The 21,389-nt window shown below is 39.0% G+C and overlaps 2 protein-coding genes across 2 annotated transcripts; one reads left to right on the top strand and one right to left on the bottom strand.

The window, feature by feature from the left end:
• The first annotated feature begins 2,080 nt into the window (after positions 1 to 2,080).
• On the top strand, positions 2,081 to 5,037 carry LOC115817477 (B-cell receptor-associated protein 29-like). The gene is made up of 5 exons (XM_030780788.1): positions 2,081 to 2,118; positions 2,860 to 2,962; positions 3,399 to 3,499; positions 3,606 to 3,753; positions 4,208 to 5,037. Exons 2-5 carry the CDS (start codon positions 2,871 to 2,873, stop codon positions 4,302 to 4,304), a joined length of 438 nt encoding a protein of 145 aa, XP_030636648.1. The 5' UTR covers positions 2,081 to 2,118; positions 2,860 to 2,870; the 3' UTR covers positions 4,305 to 5,037.
• Positions 5,038 to 8,917: 3,880 nt separating this feature from the next.
• Positions 8,918 to 18,356, bottom strand: LOC115812508 (solute carrier organic anion transporter family member 1C1-like). The gene is made up of 13 exons (XM_030774989.1): positions 18,215 to 18,356; positions 16,132 to 16,264; positions 15,533 to 15,654; positions 15,062 to 15,208; positions 14,768 to 14,866; positions 14,097 to 14,345; positions 13,610 to 13,774; positions 12,505 to 12,700; positions 11,951 to 12,116; positions 11,256 to 11,446; positions 11,065 to 11,129; positions 10,731 to 10,848; positions 8,918 to 9,146 (listed from the first exon to the last, which is right to left on the bottom strand). Exons 1-13 carry the CDS (start codon positions 18,354 to 18,356, stop codon positions 8,918 to 8,920), a joined length of 2,022 nt encoding a protein of 673 aa, XP_030630849.1.
• Between the last annotated feature and the right edge of the window lie 3,033 nt (positions 18,357 to 21,389).

Below are 21,389 nucleotides of genomic sequence, written 5' to 3' on the forward strand. Positions count from 1 at the left end.
CCTCTCATTGTTCGATGAGATCAGTTTGTCCTGTTCTAATGCAAACTGACATGAAGATGGAGCTAAAGACCTTGTCCATCAGCTGCTTTTGTCAGGACAATATGGTAGTGACATAAATAACTCTCTCAGCTCTGAGTGAGAGGTTATGAGTACTTGTATGTAAATTCATTCAACCAATTGTAAGCCAGTCAGAATTAGCAAGGAACTGCTTAGGGCTATCAGAGGTTTTCATAATGCCTTCTTATAGTGGCAGAGGGGAATGCTCCTTCTCTAGTAACTCTGCTAGTTGCCTTGAAACACTTCTCATTGTAGGATGCTGGCTAATGTTGCACAGACTGACACAAGGCACAACATTTTCTCTTCACTGTAGTGCATGTTCACTTCAGTGACTGGAGATGACGTGTTACTTTGTGAGACTGCAGTGACCAGGAATGCTTGAACCATGGCTTACTAGTTGTAGTGACTATGTGGTACATATACATAAACATAACAAACCAGTCATATAGCAGGTAGCAGAATATAAGAAGATGAATTGATTTTACTTAGATGATTAGATCAATTCATTGCTCTCGGAAGGGTTGCATGTCCTGTACAAGTCACACTGCAAGAGGCTAATATTCGCTGCATCGGGTCTTCTAGTTCATTCACCAGCCCAGATCTCCCTCATGCATGGATACATGGGTTTCAAGCCCAGTTCCTCCAGGCAGATATCTACCTTGCTCTGAGATCAAAATTATTTATTATTAAACATAACCACAGCTTCTATTTGGAACAGGAGTTAAGATAAAGGATACTCCAAGTCACTCATGTGGGTCTTGTTTAAAAGCATTTTCTCTTGGTTAGAACATTAAAGAAATCATTGCAAGCAACCAAAGTGCTGAAACTGAACAGCTTGAAAAGTCGTGTGTGTGTGTGTGTGTGTGTGTGTGAGTGTGCGCGCGTGCGTGTGTGTGTGTGTGTTTGTGGCTAAAAGAATGATTGCATTGTTACATCTTCCTTCACCAACAACAACAACTTGCACCACTGACCTTGCAGCTGAAGTATTTCATTGCCATGGTGAACCACTCTTCTCTGACAACCCATCCACTAAATTCTCAGCTGCCTAGTATTTGTGGTACCTTGTGTAGCTTATAAAGGTTTTCATTAAGGAATTTATTCCAAATGAGAGGTAGTTATTTGGGCTGAATGAAAACATTACTGTAATAATTAGTAAAATATGTTTTTTTCACTGCTATAATATGAACGAGGACTATGGTTTTCTCACTGGATTAATAAAACTCATTTAATTAATTTCCCAGAAGACAATTCACATCACATCGAAGTGTCTTGTGAGAACTTATTGTGAATAGAGTGTGTGACAATATTTGGAGCAAACAAACAAACAAAAAAAAGAACATCACGTTACCATTATCTTTGCTCACGTTTGGTTTTCTGTTACCATTATTTATGCCATGTTACATTTTCTCCTGAACTTTTATCCAGTGTGCCTCAGATCAAGTAACCCCTCCCACTCTCGGTCCTTGGCGGTAAGCGCGTTGCTTAGGGACACTTAAACTGTCAGGCTACAGCTCAAACCCAAAGTCCTTTGGTTAGGGAGTCTGTTCCTCTCCTGGCTCGCCATTATCTGAGACATTGTCTCGAATACTAACGGAGTTCTCGCCACTAGATGACAGCATCGATCTACTCATTGCTACGATCCTCCACTTAACACCGCTTTTAAACGTGACGTCAACAGTTGAAATGCATGGTGTGTTCTGAAAAGTGATCAGTAAACGCCGACAGAACAGTATAACAAAAAATTTAGCGAATGCACGATCATACGGGGAGAACGATCAAATTAAAATATCATGTGTAATGCTAACGGAGCGCCTTCAGGTTTTGGCAACAGTAAATTTTCCAGAAAATGAATTGCGAAAAAAAGGCTCGAGGTCAGAAAACTTTGTAATCTATTATACAATTGTTCACCTTTATCACGGAAATCAAATGAAACTTTGTTATAGAGCGATGAAATACATGACAGGACCTGCTGGCGAGCCCTCTCATGTTACGTCACATACACAGCTGTTGAGTGGGTGGAGTAAAGGCTTTATCGGTTTTCAACTTACGAGAGCTGAGGGGGTAAGTGTACTTTACTACTTAAAGTTTTGCTTTAATTATCCACCAAGACATTGTTTTCCACAACAAAAAGCTGTCACTTGCATTACGCAGCAGCAAGGATCACTTATGAATTTGTCGTAAATGTACGTGCTGCTTCTGATTGCGTGAGGTGCGTGTGACAGTTTCAATTTGCCGTGTGGTCTACCTTCTGAAAATAACGATCGTCTGTGTTTAATTGAAACGCATATAACTCTAGATGCTTTCGATGAATTACTTTACTTGTTATAAAATAATGTTGTGATGTAATATTGAGGATTAAATTTGCAGTACGGTGTCTGTCAGGACGTAGTTACATAAAGCAACATTTAGCAACTTTCAGTTTCTGAAACTTGGCGCCCGTTTGGATGCATCACGCACTTCATTAGACTTATAGACTTGCAACCCAAGACCATTACATTGTTTGTAGATGGATGATGATGATAAAATACAAATTAGCTCACATAATATGTAAAGACAACTCAAGCAAATGCTGCAACCAGTTGACCGACAAGTAGTTAGAGTGCACTGGTGGAATTAGACGCTGAGCTGGTTTGGGCACTGTTTTGTGTGACTAAAAGTGCATGTGAATGAAAGAAGTAAAATGATAATGATATACATTGTGTGACTGAAATGACGCAAGTCACTTGCTTAGATTAGGTTCATCCTTCAAATATGTAATTGATGAATATGTAAATTAAGCATAATTATCCCTTGTCATTGCAGCCCTTGGAAAGATGACCCTTCAGTGGACTGCAGTAGCCCTCTTCCTCTATGTTGAAGTAGCTGTCATTCTCATTCTGTGTCTACCTTTCATATCAGTTAAAAGGTAGTGAATTTATTCTTCAGTTACACAATTTCTAACGGGGTAAAAAAGGTGAATTCCAAAACTGCAGTAGGCTATTATCCATATCCAACATAGACAGGCTTTGTTCATGCTAAAATTTGAAAACTTTTACTGTGACCATCTTATTTGTATGTTACCGAATGACATTACTTCTCATTATTGTCTCTGAAATATCCAGTCAGATTTATCGAACTGCGAACTAATATCTGGATCTTAGGCCATTCTCAACACTACCAATATCCATACATCTTTAGGTGTGGTGTAAACATGTATATTTTAAAAACAAATTAAATGTTAATTAACCATGCACAAATCCTTTTGATAAAGTTGACTTCTATATGAGTAAATCATTTTGGTGTATCTGAACGTTATAGCTAGACAATCTGCTAATTACAGTTCTCTTGAATTTTCTTTGCAGATGGCAAAATGTCTTCCACTGGAGAATATGGAACACAGTGTCTCCATACTGGAACAAAGGTTTCTTTGCCATGATTATTATCCTTATTGTTCTCTTCCTTGGTGAGTTGTCAAAATCACATCTTACATCACAATTACAAAAGTGTGGCATATTCTTTGAGGGTTTATGTTCCAGGGCTTTAAAGAGGTCTTAAACTTTCTGTCTTAGATGCTCTGAGAGAAGTAATGAAGTACTCAGCCCCAGCACCTATGAAAGACGCCAAAATTAATCCTAACCTGTTTGACCACATTCATATGAAGCTCTTCAGGTCTCAGAGGAACCTGTACATCTCCGGCTTCTCCCTCTTCCTTTGGCTGTGAGAACCTTTCATGAGCACATGCCTGTTTCATCAACGATCCAGTTGAATCCAATTACATTCAGTAAATGTTACTACCACATTTTGAATAAATATCACATGAGTGTAGGCATAGGTTGCTGCATTTGTGAAAGTTTAACTAGCCTGAGAAAAAAGAGACTGACATATATTCAGTATGTTGTATCAGTGGGTCAGAATATCAGAACGAGTCCATGTCTGACAAGATACAGAGACTGGCTTCAAGCATATCAGAGAAAACATGTTTTAGCCTCATTCACCTACCTTAACCACACTGCCTGACATGTGAACAGCAGACTTTTTAGAGAGTAAATGAATGAGATAAGGAACATATAGCATGTGCAGTATTGATAAAAATAACACAGTAAACACAACACAACTCAATATTTTTTTTTGCGATCATGGCTAAACATTGTGGTTTAAATGTTCTGTGCAGGGTCATGCGTCGTATCGTCACACTGATAAACCAGGCTGCTACGGCTGAGAGAGCTGTAGCTGAGCGTGCCAGCCAGCAAGACAAGAAGACAAACTAAGAACGTGGCTCTGTGATGGAGCAAGGGTATGACCTAGGAAAACACTGGAGATATTGTCGGTTTGCTAGAAATGTTTTGGATATTGCCAAACTACTAACTAAAAATGGCCATGTTGTAATTACCATATCATCTCAGTGTTTTATCAGTTATCAGTTTTTTTTCTATTGGGGGGATTGTAAATTTTTATCTAGAGAGATCGAGTTGAAATGAAGTATGATATTTTTCTGCTGAATTTCCGTTTTACATGATCTGTTCTTAGGCTGTAAAATCATTTTATGTTCTTAAACACACGTTATGAAAAGTTAGGGTAATGTTAGGGTAATTTAAAATGAAAGTAGTGTGGAATCAGGCCTCTCTGTGAAGAGCTTCTGTGTGCTATTTAAATAACTCTGAGCTCTGATGCATGATTGTACCTTGGACCTTTTTTCACGTGATTTTTAAATAAATCTACTGGGATACAGTGCTAAGCCTGCATGAAGGTCAAATCCATGAAAAGACATGAACATACAGAAAAATCTGAAAAACATGCAACTATATTTTGTGGTTTACAATAATGAGAAACACCAAAACCAAAAAATTTGGCATATTTACGAGACACAGAAGACCAGGAGAGGGAACAGAGAACTGAATCGCTGAATCGCTCAAAATCAGTATTTGCTGACAGTATTTTACTGTCATGTAAAAATTCCTATACCTTAATTATCAATAATAAATGGCAAACAATTCAGAGGCATTTTTTCATACTGTTTGTCAAGTCTCTTTATTGTATACATTTCTGCAAAATACATTCAAAGCAACAATGATCATTTAGATATCCACTTCGTGCTCGACTATATTCACATTTTTAAGGTGGTGGCTATGTACGTTACTACAAGAGTATGGTATGACAGATAGGACCCACATACATTAGTTTAGATATATGACTATAAGTTGTAGATGTACTGATATTATTGTTAACTGCTAACATTTCAGTTTCAGCTCTCAGTTTTGATAAGATCACATTCTTTTAACGGTGATTTAACATGTTGAAAAGATATGATGCAGAGGACATTCCATCTTTCTTTGTTGGCAAGAGCATGTCAAACCACTCTGCCTATTTTGAATCATTAGTTTTTTCAAAGCGGTAGATACGTATTTAAAATGGTATCGTGGATATTTCCCAGTGCCTGTCAAAAATGACCAGAACATGGTGTGTCTCTGAAAGAAAGTGGTATTATAATGAATTATTGTTCAGGATAAAGTGAAAATAAGTGCTTAAGCAGCTGTTCTTCTGAGTCATGTAACAGAGAGAAATGGATGATGTGATGGCACAGTTGTCTAACCACAATGTTGTTAAATATCAAGTAAATTCAATCTCAATGCCCATCCTTCAGGGCACATTTGAAGCTAAGGAAACAGACTATTTCTGTGATTTGTTCTACCAGGTGAATGTTAACCCAGCTAAACCTCAAAATATAGAAGCACATGTGCTTGCCTGAGTGTAGGATGGTTATTGAATTGTGCCTCTGCAGTTCTGTAGAGGAATTACTCTGATGTACATTGTGTGCACTGGACATGTACAGTATTGCTTCATGAAGTCTGGTGGATAAAGCTGACGTTTACTTGTCCTGATTTCAACTGCTTGTGTACACATCTGAGAAAACTCTGAGTTGTTTACAGTGTTTACATATTGCGTGGGAGATCAGTGGTATTTAACTTTTTTTTTTTTTTTAATGCAATGATGAATCTTTTGCACTGTCTCAAAAGAAAAGACGTTTTTGTGTCTTTTCGGGGCGTGCACTGTCCATTTCTCACCCTCGAGGAGAAAATCAAGACACAACAGTGTGCATTCAAAATGGTTTCCCAGATAAATGAGCCCCATAACATTTGATTTCTGGTGCCCCCTAGCTTTGTGCTAAGGTTCATGAGGGTTAAGTAACAGCTTAGCCCTTGCAGACCAAGAACCATTCGGTCAGAAGCTGGAGCAGTACATAGCAGCTGCTCATACATCCATTTAAAGAATTAGCTTTTCTTTCTTCAGGGTCTTGGGAGTCAGTTACCTAAGGTGGCCCCTTGTGCCCAGAGTCATCACTAACATCGGTGAGTGAATAAACACAGGCCCAATACTTAACGAGATGGCACTTTGGAGCTAATTAAAATGGTGGATTTAATCATGGCTGTACTATAAACACTTAAATTTTCCACAGTCCTTTTTTTCCTCGTTTGTCCTGTCAGTAGATTCAGATGTTTTTTCTTTATTTCTCGCAAGAGAACAGGATTTTGTTCCTTTATATTCTCTCTTCATTCCAAGTTAATTCCATGTGAGTATTGTAAATAACATCATTTTGTGCTCATGTCCCATTAGAAATGACAAGGGAATACCCTCTGTCTCTCTTCACTTCTAAAAAGAAAAAAGAAAAAGCTATCTCGGGTAACTTTCATTTCTAATTACACGACTCACTTTTTTTTTTTTTTTGCTTTTATGGCTCTCACAATTAAAAATGATTGAGTGGTGTGTGTGTGTGTATGTGTGTGTGTGTGTGGATGTATGTATACATATACACATACATATACATACACATCCCTATGTTGAGATTAACTATTCTCCCCTCCCTTCTGTTTATCTCATCTTCCAGTCCAATACTATGTCATGTCTTACATCTTCAGGGCTTATTTCAAGGGCAGCATGGGACCCATATACTACACAGATGTCTTCTGTCTTCTTCTATATCATTATAGATGCAAATGTCATACTTAAGCCTCTCAGCTATACGTGCAGATTCTCATCCTACCTCTGCTGGTATAACTTCTCTAACAATACATGACCTTTACAGTTAAATTTTCTTCATCAAATAACTGGTCAGCTGGACCAATGGTATTGTGCTACTTCCAGTCCAAAAAGTGCTCAAATGTTTGAATATTGGCATTTATTTCATAGATCTCAATTCTGCATGTGGTATCAACCATGTTGTTTACTGAATTTTGTGACAACTCTTAAGGGTCTTCCTGAGGGGAAAATAAGTCTAAAAACTGTTTGGTGCATCAAAAAGTGGTCACAAAAAAGGAAGTGCTACTATTCTGTAAAACAAACTGTTCAATTCAGCTTTTCAGATAAAATTTGGCAAACATCTATTACCAGTAGCTTTGTGATCTTTTGTCACAACCATTTTGTAGCACCTTCAGGCCAAATCTCATTTATGCTTTGTCATTTTTATTATGGAAATTCATAGGCACAACTGTTCATTAAATAAACACACTGTATGGGTAGAATAAAGGTCTATCACAGTGTTGTGACAGTTTTATGGAGGGTAGGAGTCGGTCCACCCTGTTATTTATGTTTAAAAAAGGCATGAGAGGGGAATGCTTCATTTTGACTTACCTAGCGTGTGCAATTCACTGTTACCAAAAATAATTCAGTATATTCTGGTCTATTGTACTGAGGTAAAAAATTCCTCTGTCACCCGAATTCTCTGACACCATTAAAGGGATCCATGTGATGCAAAAACTGCAGTTATTTTTTTTCAAGGGAGAATCACATCAATATTGTACTACATGAAAAAAATGAATACTGAAGAATTACAGGGGCATTAAAAGAAATTTGCCTAGGAGGTGATATTGACCTCATCTGCTAACAGCGTGATGTGTCTCTCATGAATTCTATGGAGTGAATTTTGTGCTACCATTATTTACAGGTATGATTTCAGTGTAACATATGTGGACAAAGATTTGTGAACAGCAAACACAATTTACACATGTAGACAGCTTCTACTATATAAAATATGAATCCGGTGATACAGATCTTGAGTCCACAGTTGTCGTCTGTGGTGCATCTGGCAGTCTCAAACTGTGGAAACTGGTAGGGGCAGCTGTGTATCACTTTGACACTGTGTTTGATATGATATACAGTATGCCTCTTTTGTGACTCAAATCTCCTCCTGTTCCATATGTTACATTCATACATGGGCTGGTAAAAGTGTTACAAAAATGACATAACACTACTGTAAAATTATATGAACATATGCTATTACTTCACAAAATGCAGTTTGCCAGTTCCTTTAGCAGGTTTGAGACAACATTGTGAGTCGCAGTGTGAATCACAAAAAAACAAAACAAAACAAAGCAAAAACCTGTTTTTGTCCCTGAGTACAACTCCAATTAAAGAATTTCACTATCACACACCCGGAACAGGTCTACTGCTGTGAAATGAGACAATCACTGATAAACCATCATGATCAGACTGTGTCAAGTGTTACGATATGGATTAGAAGTATTACTGATTTCAGGCCATTGCCAAAAAGAGCTGATAAAACACCTCACTGTACACTATGTACAGTGTCTTCAAAAGGTATAAAACATACAATTTCCACTATTACTATTTACTAAACAAACATAATTTCAAAAAAGTCTACGTCATTTCCTACAAAAAAATCCATTTTTGCAAAACACAGAACATACATTCAAGAGATATCATCTGAGAAGAACAATGTTCTTTTTTTCATATCATCTACATAAGCTCCTTACAAATGTATAAAATTTAAGTTCTATGTAATCATACAAGGTGTCTTCAGCATACACATTTTGCATGCTCCAAAAAAAGTAAAATTAATCGATGATAGAAGGGACAATGTGTGTTATCACAATCGTGTCTCCCTGTCAGAGTTGCAGTCCAACGTCCGTAGGAACTGCTCGCAGTTCAAAGACTGGCTCTCCTCTTTCCTGAGCGACTCCAGTTCTGTGCTCCCATTGGTCAAGGTGCTCTTCCTCTTCTCTCTCTTCACATACCTCTTCAGCAGCACAAATCCCATAATGCACAGGAAAAAGGAGACGGTCCGAAGCCCTAGTGTAAGACCCAGATACACTGTCCTAATGGTGGCAGAGGAAACACATAGAGACACAGGTTTGCCATGGTTACACTGTGTAATTTAATAGAATTAGACTACTCACTCAAAAAAAGGCAGACCTTCAAGGGAGACAAAGTAAGGATATCACCTGCTTAAATCCACAAGACAAAAGATTCTCCCATTATCTTTGACATGGATGAAACTAAAATGAGTCATTAGTGACTTACGTCATTGATGTAACTCACTAATGACTTATTATTCATGTAGAGTGGGCACCTATTATTTTCATCGTCAAAACCTGATGTTGATGTTGTTCCTAGGTGTATCTTTTTTAAATACCCCTTTACTGAGTTTAGCATAAATCATAGGTGCAGTTATTATAACCAAGCAGTGTATATTTGGAGATATACCCAACTACATTACTGAGTCTGTACATATGTACATAAGTGTTGAAGTACTAGTCATCCTGGTATTACTGAGCCGGGGGGGGGGGGGGGGGGGGGGGGGGGGGGGGGGGGGGGGGGGGGGGGGAGAGAAAAGCCACAGCGCAGGCCTGGTGAGCTGTGCTAGGTCTTAAGCTCATGTAGAGGTTCAAATGTATTCATTCATGCTGTGATCTGATAACCTTTTACAGTTCAATCATCACATGATTTGACTGCAATTCTCTCTCATTAATCCATGTGTGTACGGTAGAAAGGCCTCCTTGTGTGATTGTCACAAGGGCACATATGTCTCAATGACCATATTGTTTTTTGGTGTCAATTTCTCAAAGGGGCAAATCTCATAAATTTTTAGTGAGTACTGTGAATATAATTTTCTCAGCTCGACTGGTTCATCTAAAGTGTGAGGGAGAAGTAACCATCTTCCAAATAACTAATATGACACAACCAGCAATAAGTAATGAAAATATCATTGTATTTGACATCAAAGTGGACAAAATGTTTTAGAGAAAAGGCCAAACAAATTGACCACACGATAATATTCAATATTCCGGTGGAAACATTCAGATAGGAAATGTTAGAAAGGACTTCCAAATGGTGCTCCGAAAGGGAGTTAGTGCTGGGCAGTACCAAAATGCACGGATAAGCCAATCAGGTGCCTGGTGGTGTCTGCCACACATGAATTCAAGGCCACAATTCAATCTGGCAAATATAATCTTTGATGAGTAGGTTTGACTGAGTAACTTAACTGTATCAGAGAACAACAAGCACATATAGAGGGTGACTGCAAGTAAGAAAGAGCTTTTTCCACTGTCTGGGACTGAATTTACTATCAGGATTAGTTCTCCAATTCTGGTTCGCGATAAAAAAGATGTGGATGGAGAACATCATAGTATACATTCAGATCCTGCATTTTTGGCAGTTATGTTCACAAAATACGGTCAGTTTCTAGTCTCTGAGACAGTTGAAGGATTTTTTTTTGTTTAAAATGACAGATAAGAGAAACAAATGCTTTTGGCAGTAAGAATTTTACGGACGGATGGGTCCGAGAAGCAATTATATTGTCATGGTGCAGCCTGGATTTATCTGGAGAGGACCAGAGAGAGGCCGTTTCCTGAACCTGATGACTGGTATTGCAGCTCTAAAGAGGCTGAATGAACGCGTACCTGTAGGCTGCCGTGTCGTAGATTCTACACGCTCCTCTTCCTCCACATCTTTTATGTCCCCACTTTAGACAGGTAGTGTCTATGACTGCACCAAAATAGATGGGAGCAGGAATACCAGCTACAAAAAAGGGGTAAAAAAAAAAAAAAAAGAAAAGATTTAAAACAAAATCTTCATCTCAGAGCACATACTTTTGCCTTATATGTTTTGTATTCTTCTGTGTTTTCAATTTATTTGCTGCCTTCTTTAATGGATTATATACTGATATCTGACACAGATAAATGAACTGAGTAAATTATAAAGTTTCAATTTGTAAGGGTTAGTAGTAAGACGCACCCAAAGTTCGAGTGGCCAGTGTGTGGAATCCCAGTGCTAGTGACTTCAATTCAGCTTTAGTACACCTGCAATATACAAAGGTCATACGTTGAAAGGGTAAAAGGGTGTGAGGGTGAAAAATGTTAAGCATATGTTCTCTGTTGATTGACAATAATGAAGTTTCAGTATTCCTAAAAAAACTGAGCAGCAACCTGATGAGCAGCACATAACCAGGGGTCCCACCCAGTGAAATGATAAAGGAGGTAATGACAGATAAGGCGAGGAAGTAAGGGAAGACCCTGTCACAACTGTCACGGTGGGGACAGTGGCCTAAGACAGCCGTCAGGTTTGTAGGCTTGGAGCTTGTAGCTGCTGCAGCTATGCATTTGCAGTTGTTAAACACCTACAAAAAGATGAAAAGATGAAAATGGTCAGTTTAAGGGGTTTATATGACAATAATTTTCATCACTCTTGATATTTTCAGAATTTATTCTGCAGAATATCACACTACACCACAAAAAAAAAAAAAAAAAAAAAAACTACACCAAAAAACCCATTTGTACTTATCTGGCAATAAAATCCTTAAGGTATTCTTGGAATTCATATTCATATTCTACATATTCTATATATGCTGCAATTTTTAAGCTATGATAAACAATACATACCCTGCATGATAGATAACAGTTCAACACAGATAAATCTTTAACCTTTTACAGTGCATGAACTGAATGTAGTATTAAAATGTAGAACTAAAATAAAGGCTTCTTCCTGTCTGTTACCATAACTTGAAGTAGTTGTTGAATTGTTGAAATTGATGTGTTGAAAACGATCAATATTTGCATGCTGCAAAACAAGCACAAAGACAAAAAAAAAAAGAATAAAAAACAGAAAAGTAAGTGAATCTAACCGTGTTTTTCCCTGATCCAGCTGAGGTGGTGCACCCGGCCAGACATGGGGTTACATATGTTATTCCATTTTCTCCACACACCGGGTCCCAGTCTCTCCCCGGGCACAGGCAAGCAGAGTTACAGCCCGAAAACACAGACTCCTCTCCATACGATAACACATCCCGTCTGAATAATGAGGGCATTAACATAAAGATACGTAAACATGCAGGTAAACATGCGGAGATCCAGAGTGCTCCGCCTGAATTCACAGTCACGGTGATTAGTCGTATATGATGGAATAGTGATGGTAGTCAACAAATGGTCGACCGCGCAGCCGAAAAATAATTTTATGAAATTGGACAGGGCTGCGGTATGCCCAGGTGGATGGACTAAACATAACAGTGTGAGTTCTGTTACAATCTGGGTACATTTCCCTAATAGACTCAACAGATATTTTGAGGACGTACTTTATATGCTACATCCACACTTGCATAACCACTCCCCAGTGGTCAAACTTATGAATCATTCATCTCATTACTCATTTCCAGGACGTAGCCATCTCCAGTGGACATACCCTGTGTAAGACACTGTAACTCCTGCCACCTTGGAGTTTTCACAGCCCATGGCAAAGAAGAAGAGTGACAAGAAGTAGCCTAGGAGGGATGTCCCAAAGGCAAACTTGGCTGCTCCCATAATGCCAAGCTTGAATTTCTTCATGATCACACCTCCGGAGAACATTCCCATGGCAACAGCAGGAATGTTTATGACACCTAAAAACAAACATTTTGCAGCATTCATTCCCTGTGGAACCGTAAATAACAAACACTACAGCTCTATTTTCGTATGGAGACATATTGTAAGTGTGAGTTTGATGCCTCCTGAGGGGAATCAAAGTCGGCACTGTCTTATTCATAATAAAATGTCTTCATCCTCATTTAATGTAGAGTGGTCGTGTCAAGACAGATTAAAATTCCTTCTGCTGATTAAAATGACCAGGATCCAGATATGCATATTTAAATTACCCTCCCAACAGTTCCTTATTTGATAAAAGCTGTGAAGATAAAAGCCGTGCTATTATCTGAGCATCAGTGAGTCTTTGAATATCACCTTTTTATCAGGCACTGTCATTAATGTAGCTCATTTCCACATTCTCTTTCATATTTATTGTCTGTCTCATGTCAGTATCTAATTACAGCTATGCCACACTGCGTACCAGTTACTGCTTACCAGTCTGCATTGCAGCCAGTTTAGTCAAGGCGAGTGAGTCTAGCACGCGCTGCCTTCATCATATGTGAAACAAATCATTGCATTTTTCCCCATTATAAGATGTTCTGTATATTATCTATACAAGTGATTAACTGGCAGAGGCTACCACTGAGAGGAGAGATTAACTCTGACACACATTCTGAAAGACACCATGTTTCACGGTCAGAAGTATGGAGCAGTTGAGGTTAAAACTATGAATCCAAGATGTCAGACGCACCTCTTCAGTGTTAGACAAGTGCCTGAACAGACTGCGCTACTAGGGAGCTTCTGCCAGAAAAACCTGTGATAAAGTGCCTGTGATAAAGTGTCTAAGAGCACAACTTCTAACATAATTTCACATGAACAGTATAACCGGATAGTGACATATGCTGAAGAATTTTCGTGGGACAACACAAATGGGAGACGTAACATACCCATCAGGAAGTTGGCTTTCGATGCTGACTGGCCATAGTGCTGCTCAATGTATTTTGGCTTGTATGTGACCATGCCAATAAGAGAGTTGAACTGGACAACTGTCACACACAGATAGATGAAGTACACGGGGTTTCCAAGCAAGCTTTTTAACGTTGGCAGAAATTCTAGGAAACAAACAACATTGTTGATAATTGTTATTAAGAGAGTAAACTGAAAAATTGTCAAAATTCAAAAAAAAAAAAAAAAAAAACTTGAACAACGAGGGCTTTGCTTTAGTTAGTTTCCTGAAGAACGGCCCTAATTAGTTTAATGGAACACTAACCTACATCATAGGTGAACAATCTGTGTGTCTATCAAGGAGCTACGAATACATCAGTTAAAGAGTTCCTCTATATTCTTTTCAACGAACTGATTAGCACTAACACGATTGGAATGGAATGCATCTTATTTACAGACATACAGTATCTCATGGGGGTGTGGGGTTACCTTTAGCCATATTATGGAAGTTGGCCAGCTCTTGAGGAATGTACTTGTGCTTGGTGGCAGGTGAGTCACTGAGGAACCTGGTTTGCTCTGGAGAGCACTCATAATTCTGTCTGTCCTCTGTCAGCGGCAGTGACTTTGGCAGGAACCAAAAAGGGATGGCTGACATCAGCGTGATGACCCCTGCGATGAGGTATCCAAGCCACCAGGCCCCTACCCAGCGTGCATCAGCAGGAGTAATAGTGATGCTCTCTGCCAAACCACATGGAACAAATGGATCTTGTCATTAGCGCAAAAGTGAAGCATTCATTATTGTAGGAGAACATGGTTTACAGTTTTGTTCTTCAAGAGGATGGAACTATTTATGTTGTTGTTACATCTATTATATGAAAGGGATTTTGGTTGAAACATAAGGGGCATAGGAATATCTTCCCAAATGTTTCCTGCAGATGGGAACTAGCTAAGAAATAAATAACTGTGCCATTTATCCATTTCTATTTAAAAATAGACCGTGGCTTTTGAATGAATACTCTATAAGGCTGCTTAGTTATTGATAGTGTCTTCACAATTAAATGTACAGCATGTTCTAGAAAATGTACAGAACAAGGGACAAACAGTGTTGTCACAGAAACGACTATATTTTTCAAGCATTGCTATTTTTACACATGACTCACCCATGTCAACAAATCCAATGTCAACATAAATTTTCGCACACAGAGAGCCCAGCAAATAACCAAACACAGGGCCAATGATTGATATGGTCTGTACACATCCTGACAAAAAACAAACAAATGAATACAACAACAACGTAAATAAACAAACAAATAAATAAAGTTATTTCTGTAAATGGTTATTTGGTTTGTGTCACATGCATCCAGTGGGCAATCAATGTCTTTCATCTTTAAACAGGAAAAGACATCTTACCAATGTATAAAAGACATCTTACCAATGTATAAAAGACATCTTACCAATGTATAAGGCTGCATTGTCTGGGCGAGCATGGTCGTCAATGTAAGATATTCCCAGTGGCTGTACTGGGGTTTCGCCCACTCCACGTAATACATTTCCAAGGAACACATAGATCCACATGGAGAGACTGGACTCTCTCTCACAGCCTGCTTTTGAAAACAGATGAACATTTTAGATCAACTGAAGGCCAAAAACTTTTACAGCAAAATGTAACTACACCCATGCAGTCTTAAAAAATGACCAGTCTGACTTTAGTATGATTACCAGGTCGTTTAGATGAAATCCATATAAGTGCATTTAAATAAAACAAAAAAAAAAAACAAACAAACAAAAAACAGTCAGTCCTACTTTTTCAAATTTCAGACACAGGTATTCGGTACTCGAGGGGCAATTTAATAATCTTACCCACAGAGGGCACTATAGATGGTGGCTATAATAGATGGCACTATAATAATCTTTAAAAATCTTACCCACAGAGGGCACTATAGATGGTATGCCATCTGTACGAAGGGCTGCAGGTGAGCTTGCTGGGCATGGAGACAGGGTATTAGTTGTATTCACTGGAGGTCTAACAGACGTTTCGAACTTATAGCTGCATACAAAACACCAATGTGACTGTTAAGCAGGAGGAGGGAGAAAGCACCATGTGTCATTATATTCAAAATCCAAATGAACAGAGCAATGAAAAATAAGATCACATAGAGTCTTATCATCAAAATACTCAAAACATCTCTCAGCCACAGTATCACAACAAAAGCAATTAACAAACATTTCTTCATGTCTCTGTGGTATGCCACAATGCTGACAGATTAAAACAAGCTCAGCAACAAGATTATACTAGTCTGATATCAGGAAAAAGTGAACAGTATTCTGCTTCAGAATTTCTGCACGGGGGGGGGGGGGTGATCTTTATAGAATTACATGAAGAAAAAAATGGTTAAGAACCACTGATATCAACTGGTTGGTTTCCAATTTGACAGCACTTGTGGCACCTTCTGATCAAGGAAAGAAAAAAATTCATTTGTCTTTAAGCCCCAGAGACATTTCCATCCAATGCTCAGACACTTACCGTCCAATAATAAAATGAGGCATTGCTATTAAGAATGTGCCGAGGGACATCAGGAGACAGCCAATGGAGATGATCTTGGGGCGGTGGAGCTTGGCACCAAAATAACTCACAAATGCAATCACCAGCAAATTACCTGTTAAGGAAGTGGAGAAGATTTTTCTCATTAGGTTAGATTGGGCCTAAGGAAGGGCTGTGGGTGGAAAAGTTTCAGTACAGAGTGTTTTCAGGATAGGAGACTTTGGAGGATATAGTTGTGGAATGGGTAATGCGAGGGAGTTGATGATCAGGTCAAAGTATAACAGTCGACAAAACTGAGTAAAGCGTGATCTCAGTGGACCTTGGTCAAAAACGTGACAGGGTCCACAAGCAAAAGCCCAGCCAGCTCAATTTTCAAATCTTGTAATCTTATTTTTTTAGAAAGCTATTTCTCATTACCTGATACATCATGACAACCTGCATATCAATACCAGATGTCAGCTACTAAGAGGGTAAAAATTACAGAAAAATTACATAACCAATTGCTCACAATGGCCTTAATGTACAGATGAATGGATTCTATGTGGGCTTTCTATGTTCAGTACAGTTGTGGATAGAGCACAGTAAACAGCACACTCCTCCAAGCACACTACACTTAATTACAATCCCGGTGAGGAAATATGTGGTATAATTAACTCAGATGTTTGTTAGGGTTGCTGTCCCTGATATGTTGGAAAAAGCAATTAAAAACATTAAATGGAAAATACAATGCAAAAAAAAAAAAAATAGACATATATAGAACAGCATGATGAATAAATCTTTGTATGGTGGTAAGATTTAAAAGACCCTCACTGTGTGTGTCACTTTCTGAATGCTGTTACATCATCTAGAAATTGCTGCAAAAATACAAGTTGCAAAAATGAGCTAACTGAATTGAACCACCATACAGCATCAGAACAACACCAAAGACTATTTAAACAGTGCCTTGCAACCACAACTAACCACCATTTTCTTAGTTTTTCTACCATCATAGCAAAGTGACTTTCACTTGTAGACAAAAACTGGTTGTAATTTCTGGTAGTAAACTATCTAAGACAAGTCACGATATGTGTATAGGTATGCGTATGAGTATGTGTGTGAATGAGTATCTCTATTGGTCTATTAGTGACTCTGTGATGTTGTGATGCAATGCCTTGTGATTGTGCTGCAAGCCAATTTCCCCACAGGGACAAATAAAATATCTGTCTATCTATCTATCTATCTATCTATCTATCTATCTATCTATCTATCTATCTATCTATCTATCTATCTATCTATCTATCTAAGTCTGCTTTAGGGAAAAAGGACACTTGAAATTAAGTGACAAAAATTAGATTAGTTCTAAGTTACAAAATTCAAAAAACCCATTACTAGTTCAACTGTTGTTACTGCCCTGTCCTTGTTGTTCTTGTCATTGTCTATGTTGTGGATACAGAACTGCAGTCAAAGCTTGGCCTGCATAGCAACAGTAACTAAGGGGGAGGGACCTGGCAAAGGGTCATATGTGGCAAAGATTTCTGAAGAGGCCAGAACATGTGAGTAGATTTCTATTGAAAGTCACTATAGAAACACTGGTGACTAGTGCTAGGACGCGACACAGCACTGTGATCTTCCCTGATGGTTTCCCTTTAGGTAAGCATCAAAATGTGGACAAGAAGATCCATTTCCATGCACAGTATGTTCTTTTACCACTTGAAGACAGTGGCGCAGTGGCTGTGCTTGGTCTAATCCCCTCTCAAGAAAATTAGTTGATAATACCATATGTCCTTAATAACTACATTCAAGGGAAGACTTGTTCAAGCCCTGTTACCAGAAAACAAGAGTCTTGCTTTACTAGCATGTGGCTCCTAGAAAAACACATATCAAGTTACACTGCGAATTCAAATATTTCATGAACGTCAAAATTATAGTCACATATCTGCTCAGTCACAGAGAAAACAAACCTTTGTTTAAGCAAAAAGAATTTTTTTCTGTGCTGCACCACAGAGTGGACTGCATTTATAATTTGCACTGGAGGTGAATCAGTTTATATCACTGATAATGTAAGGGTAAATGTTACGGAACTCACCTATTTCAAAGCTCCCATCAATAATCCCAATTAAATAACTAGGAATATCGAATCGTCTCTCCAGCTGTGTAATTGTGCTCTTCATGTAACTTCCAGAGAGTGCCTTGGCAAAGTAAGCAAATGACAAGGCCGCAAGAAACATCTAAGAAAGAGAAAGGGAAAAGAAAGCAGACTGATTAAAGTGCATTGCATAGCATACCACTAATATTACCATTAAAAACCATCCCAAGACCACTTAGAAAGACAACCATGGAAAGAAAAAGACAGCCTGACACAAAAAGAGACAAAACTAGAGACATTGTAGAAGAGAGAGAAGTACAGGGAAGGAGAGAAGTACAGGGAGGGAGAGCACCAGGTTGGGGTGACATTCACACATATACAGCCTAGAATTATTATTCCTGCCGAGAGTTTCCGCAAAGATGATACCCCAACACTCCATGAGTCTGGATCACAATGGAGGGGATTAAAGAAGACTTATTTCTTACATCCCCTTGGCAAACAGCTCAGGACTTAGGGGAAGATAATTGGAAACAGGTGAGCATCAGCCCGGCCCTATAGTACATTGTCTGGACAGCTGAAAATAACCTCATTGTGGTGGGAGCTTCACTGTGCCGTACCCAGCAGCTGTCTCAGTCAGAGAGACCATTACAGACCCCTGCCCTCAGATAAATACATCCCCGGCCAAACACAACCCTTTTCAAATATACCAGGATATGGCTCTGCTTGAGTGGGTTTAGAGTGTCCTCTTCAGCTGAAAATATCATAGTGATTCATCCCATTCTCCTTCTCAGTCCTATTCTCTATTCTCCACTCCCCTTTTTTCCTTCAGACCCTCACTGGTCAATTTTCCTTCTGGAGTTATTGCATGTCCAGCTGGTCTCTGTGGACCAACCCACTTCTCCTTCGTCACTACCAGTGCTGGCATTGCCCCTTTAGGACTTTGCGTCAATCTTCCGTTTCCTTTGTTGCACAGTCCTGCGTTTGCTACCTTGTCACTGAGTGGCATCAACCTACTGCCTCCCAGTTTTGTTTCAGTGCAGGAGGGTTCTCCAGTGTTACATCAGATAGCAAGTTAATTCACATTCCCTCTCTGGAGTTCTCACCACCTCTTAACAGTCGGACAACAAGCCCGATGGTTTGTCCAGGACATTTGCCTTAGCTGTGGCTGTAGTAACTACTGGCTGTGGTAACCTGAGCCTTCTCTCTAAACAAACAATTTGAGCTCAGACCTATAATTGTGAGATAACAATATACAAAAAGGATTTGATCAAATACACAACATATAAAAATTGCACATTTCACTTCAAATAGTTAGCCATTTAGTAGCACTGATTTCGGCCAAATGTTTCCTAAACATCTAGGTTAGCCCTACAGATCACCTTGAAAGTGTTTTGGCTCTTACCTTTACAGGATTTGTTCGACAAACGGATTTTTTGGAACTGTCATACATGAGCTAGCTTGTTTCAGGGCATGCCACAATGCCTCAGCTGGGCTGACGTCAGGACTTGGACCAAGCAATTCCAGAATGCAAAGATTTCTTTTGCTTCAGTTACTCCACTGTAGATTTGCTTATGTTTTTAGGACCCATGTCATGCTGCATGACCCACTGTCTGTACAATTCATCTAAAGGACAAACATACTGAGAATTTCCTCATACGATCCAGATACCAGGTCCTGAAACTGTGAAGAAGCCACATACAGTGATACTTCTACCACCTTGTTCCATGGTTTAGAAGAGCCTCTTTTGTTGTTACGTTATGTTTCTTATTTATGCCAAAAAAATTCACTGACCGTCTTGGCAACTGTTGTTCAGCTTTTGTCCTGTGGTAGACTCATAAGCCAATACAAGAGAGGGCTGAAGACTATCCTTCTTCCTGGGGTTCTTTGAGAACTCATATTATACTGTGGTCCTCACTCTTGAAGCAAGTGTTGTTGATCCACCACTTCTGTGGAAGATTCTCAACACTATTGAATTTTCTCCACTTGTGCATTATCAGTTTGACTCTGGGTTGGTAGAGGCCAAGTTTAAAAAAATCGCTCTGGAGGTCTCTATAGCCCCAGAGAACCTCATAAATCTCTCTTCATTAGAGCATGAGTTATCCTTACAAATGTGCTGTGCTCAGATGCTGACAACCAAAGCTGGGCTTTTCTGTAGCAAAAGCCCCTAAAACCCATACCTGACTCGAGTAATTAATAGGAGCATTTGACCCAACTTGGTCCCTAGGGTTGATCTTCCTTGAGGTTCCCATATGTTTTCCAACAAAGACAGTGAATGCTGAATCAACATGTTCAATACAGTCACGAAAAGGCATAATTTGGGGAGTTATTTGTTTATTAAGATTCTGTTTATTTATTATTAGTACTTATTTGACGGTCACAAAAATGTTTTAAGTAAAAAAAATGCAGGTGCAGATCATTCAAAAGGGTTCAGAGGGCCTCAACATAGACACACACACACATGCGCGCACACACACACACACACACACACACACACACACACACACGTGCACATACAGAAGTGCTAGGTGTTGTCAATCAAAAATCACTATCTTTTGTGGGTATTGGACAAACCGTATTCATGCCCAGTTGGTCTTGCCACCAATAGTTTCACCAAAGAATTTGGACAAGAGCTATTGCGCGAGAAGCAAAACATTTAGAGATTCAAACCTAAGGTAAGGTTGTAGCATCAGGGCAAAGCATAGATTAGTTTGAGAACTGCAAATATGCTGTGTTGCATAATGTTGAATGTGTACTAAATATTTATGGGAATGCCTATGGATATAAGTGTTTCTCATTGGTTTGCTTAGTCTGGAAAGCCTTTGTGCACGTTTCCTTATAACTCTAGCTCTTCCTCATTTTTCCTCTCTGCATGAGAAATCTCTGCACGTGGTCTGTTTCACAGTCAAACCTTGTCATTTCCAAAACTAATGCAATTACATCACGTGGCCATATATTACTCCCATTCCAAATCAAACTAAGATATTTTGCATTTTATAAGCAGACTGATCACTGAGTGCTGATTCAAAAGAAGTCCCTCTCCAAACCTTTCTATTCTCTTCTGTCTCAGGCCCTTTGTTCCATTCTTTCAAGTTAGCAAAGGGGCTGTGTGAGTCACGCTGCTCACAGCTCAAGGCCAGAAGTGTGCATGAGATTTGGGTCACATCTCACAACAGCT

The sequence above is a fragment of the Chanos chanos genome, chromosome 1 (genome assembly GCF_902362185.1).
Source record: "Chanos chanos chromosome 1, fChaCha1.1, whole genome shotgun sequence".
NCBI classification, from domain to species: domain Eukaryota; kingdom Metazoa; phylum Chordata; class Actinopteri; order Gonorynchiformes; family Chanidae; genus Chanos; species Chanos chanos.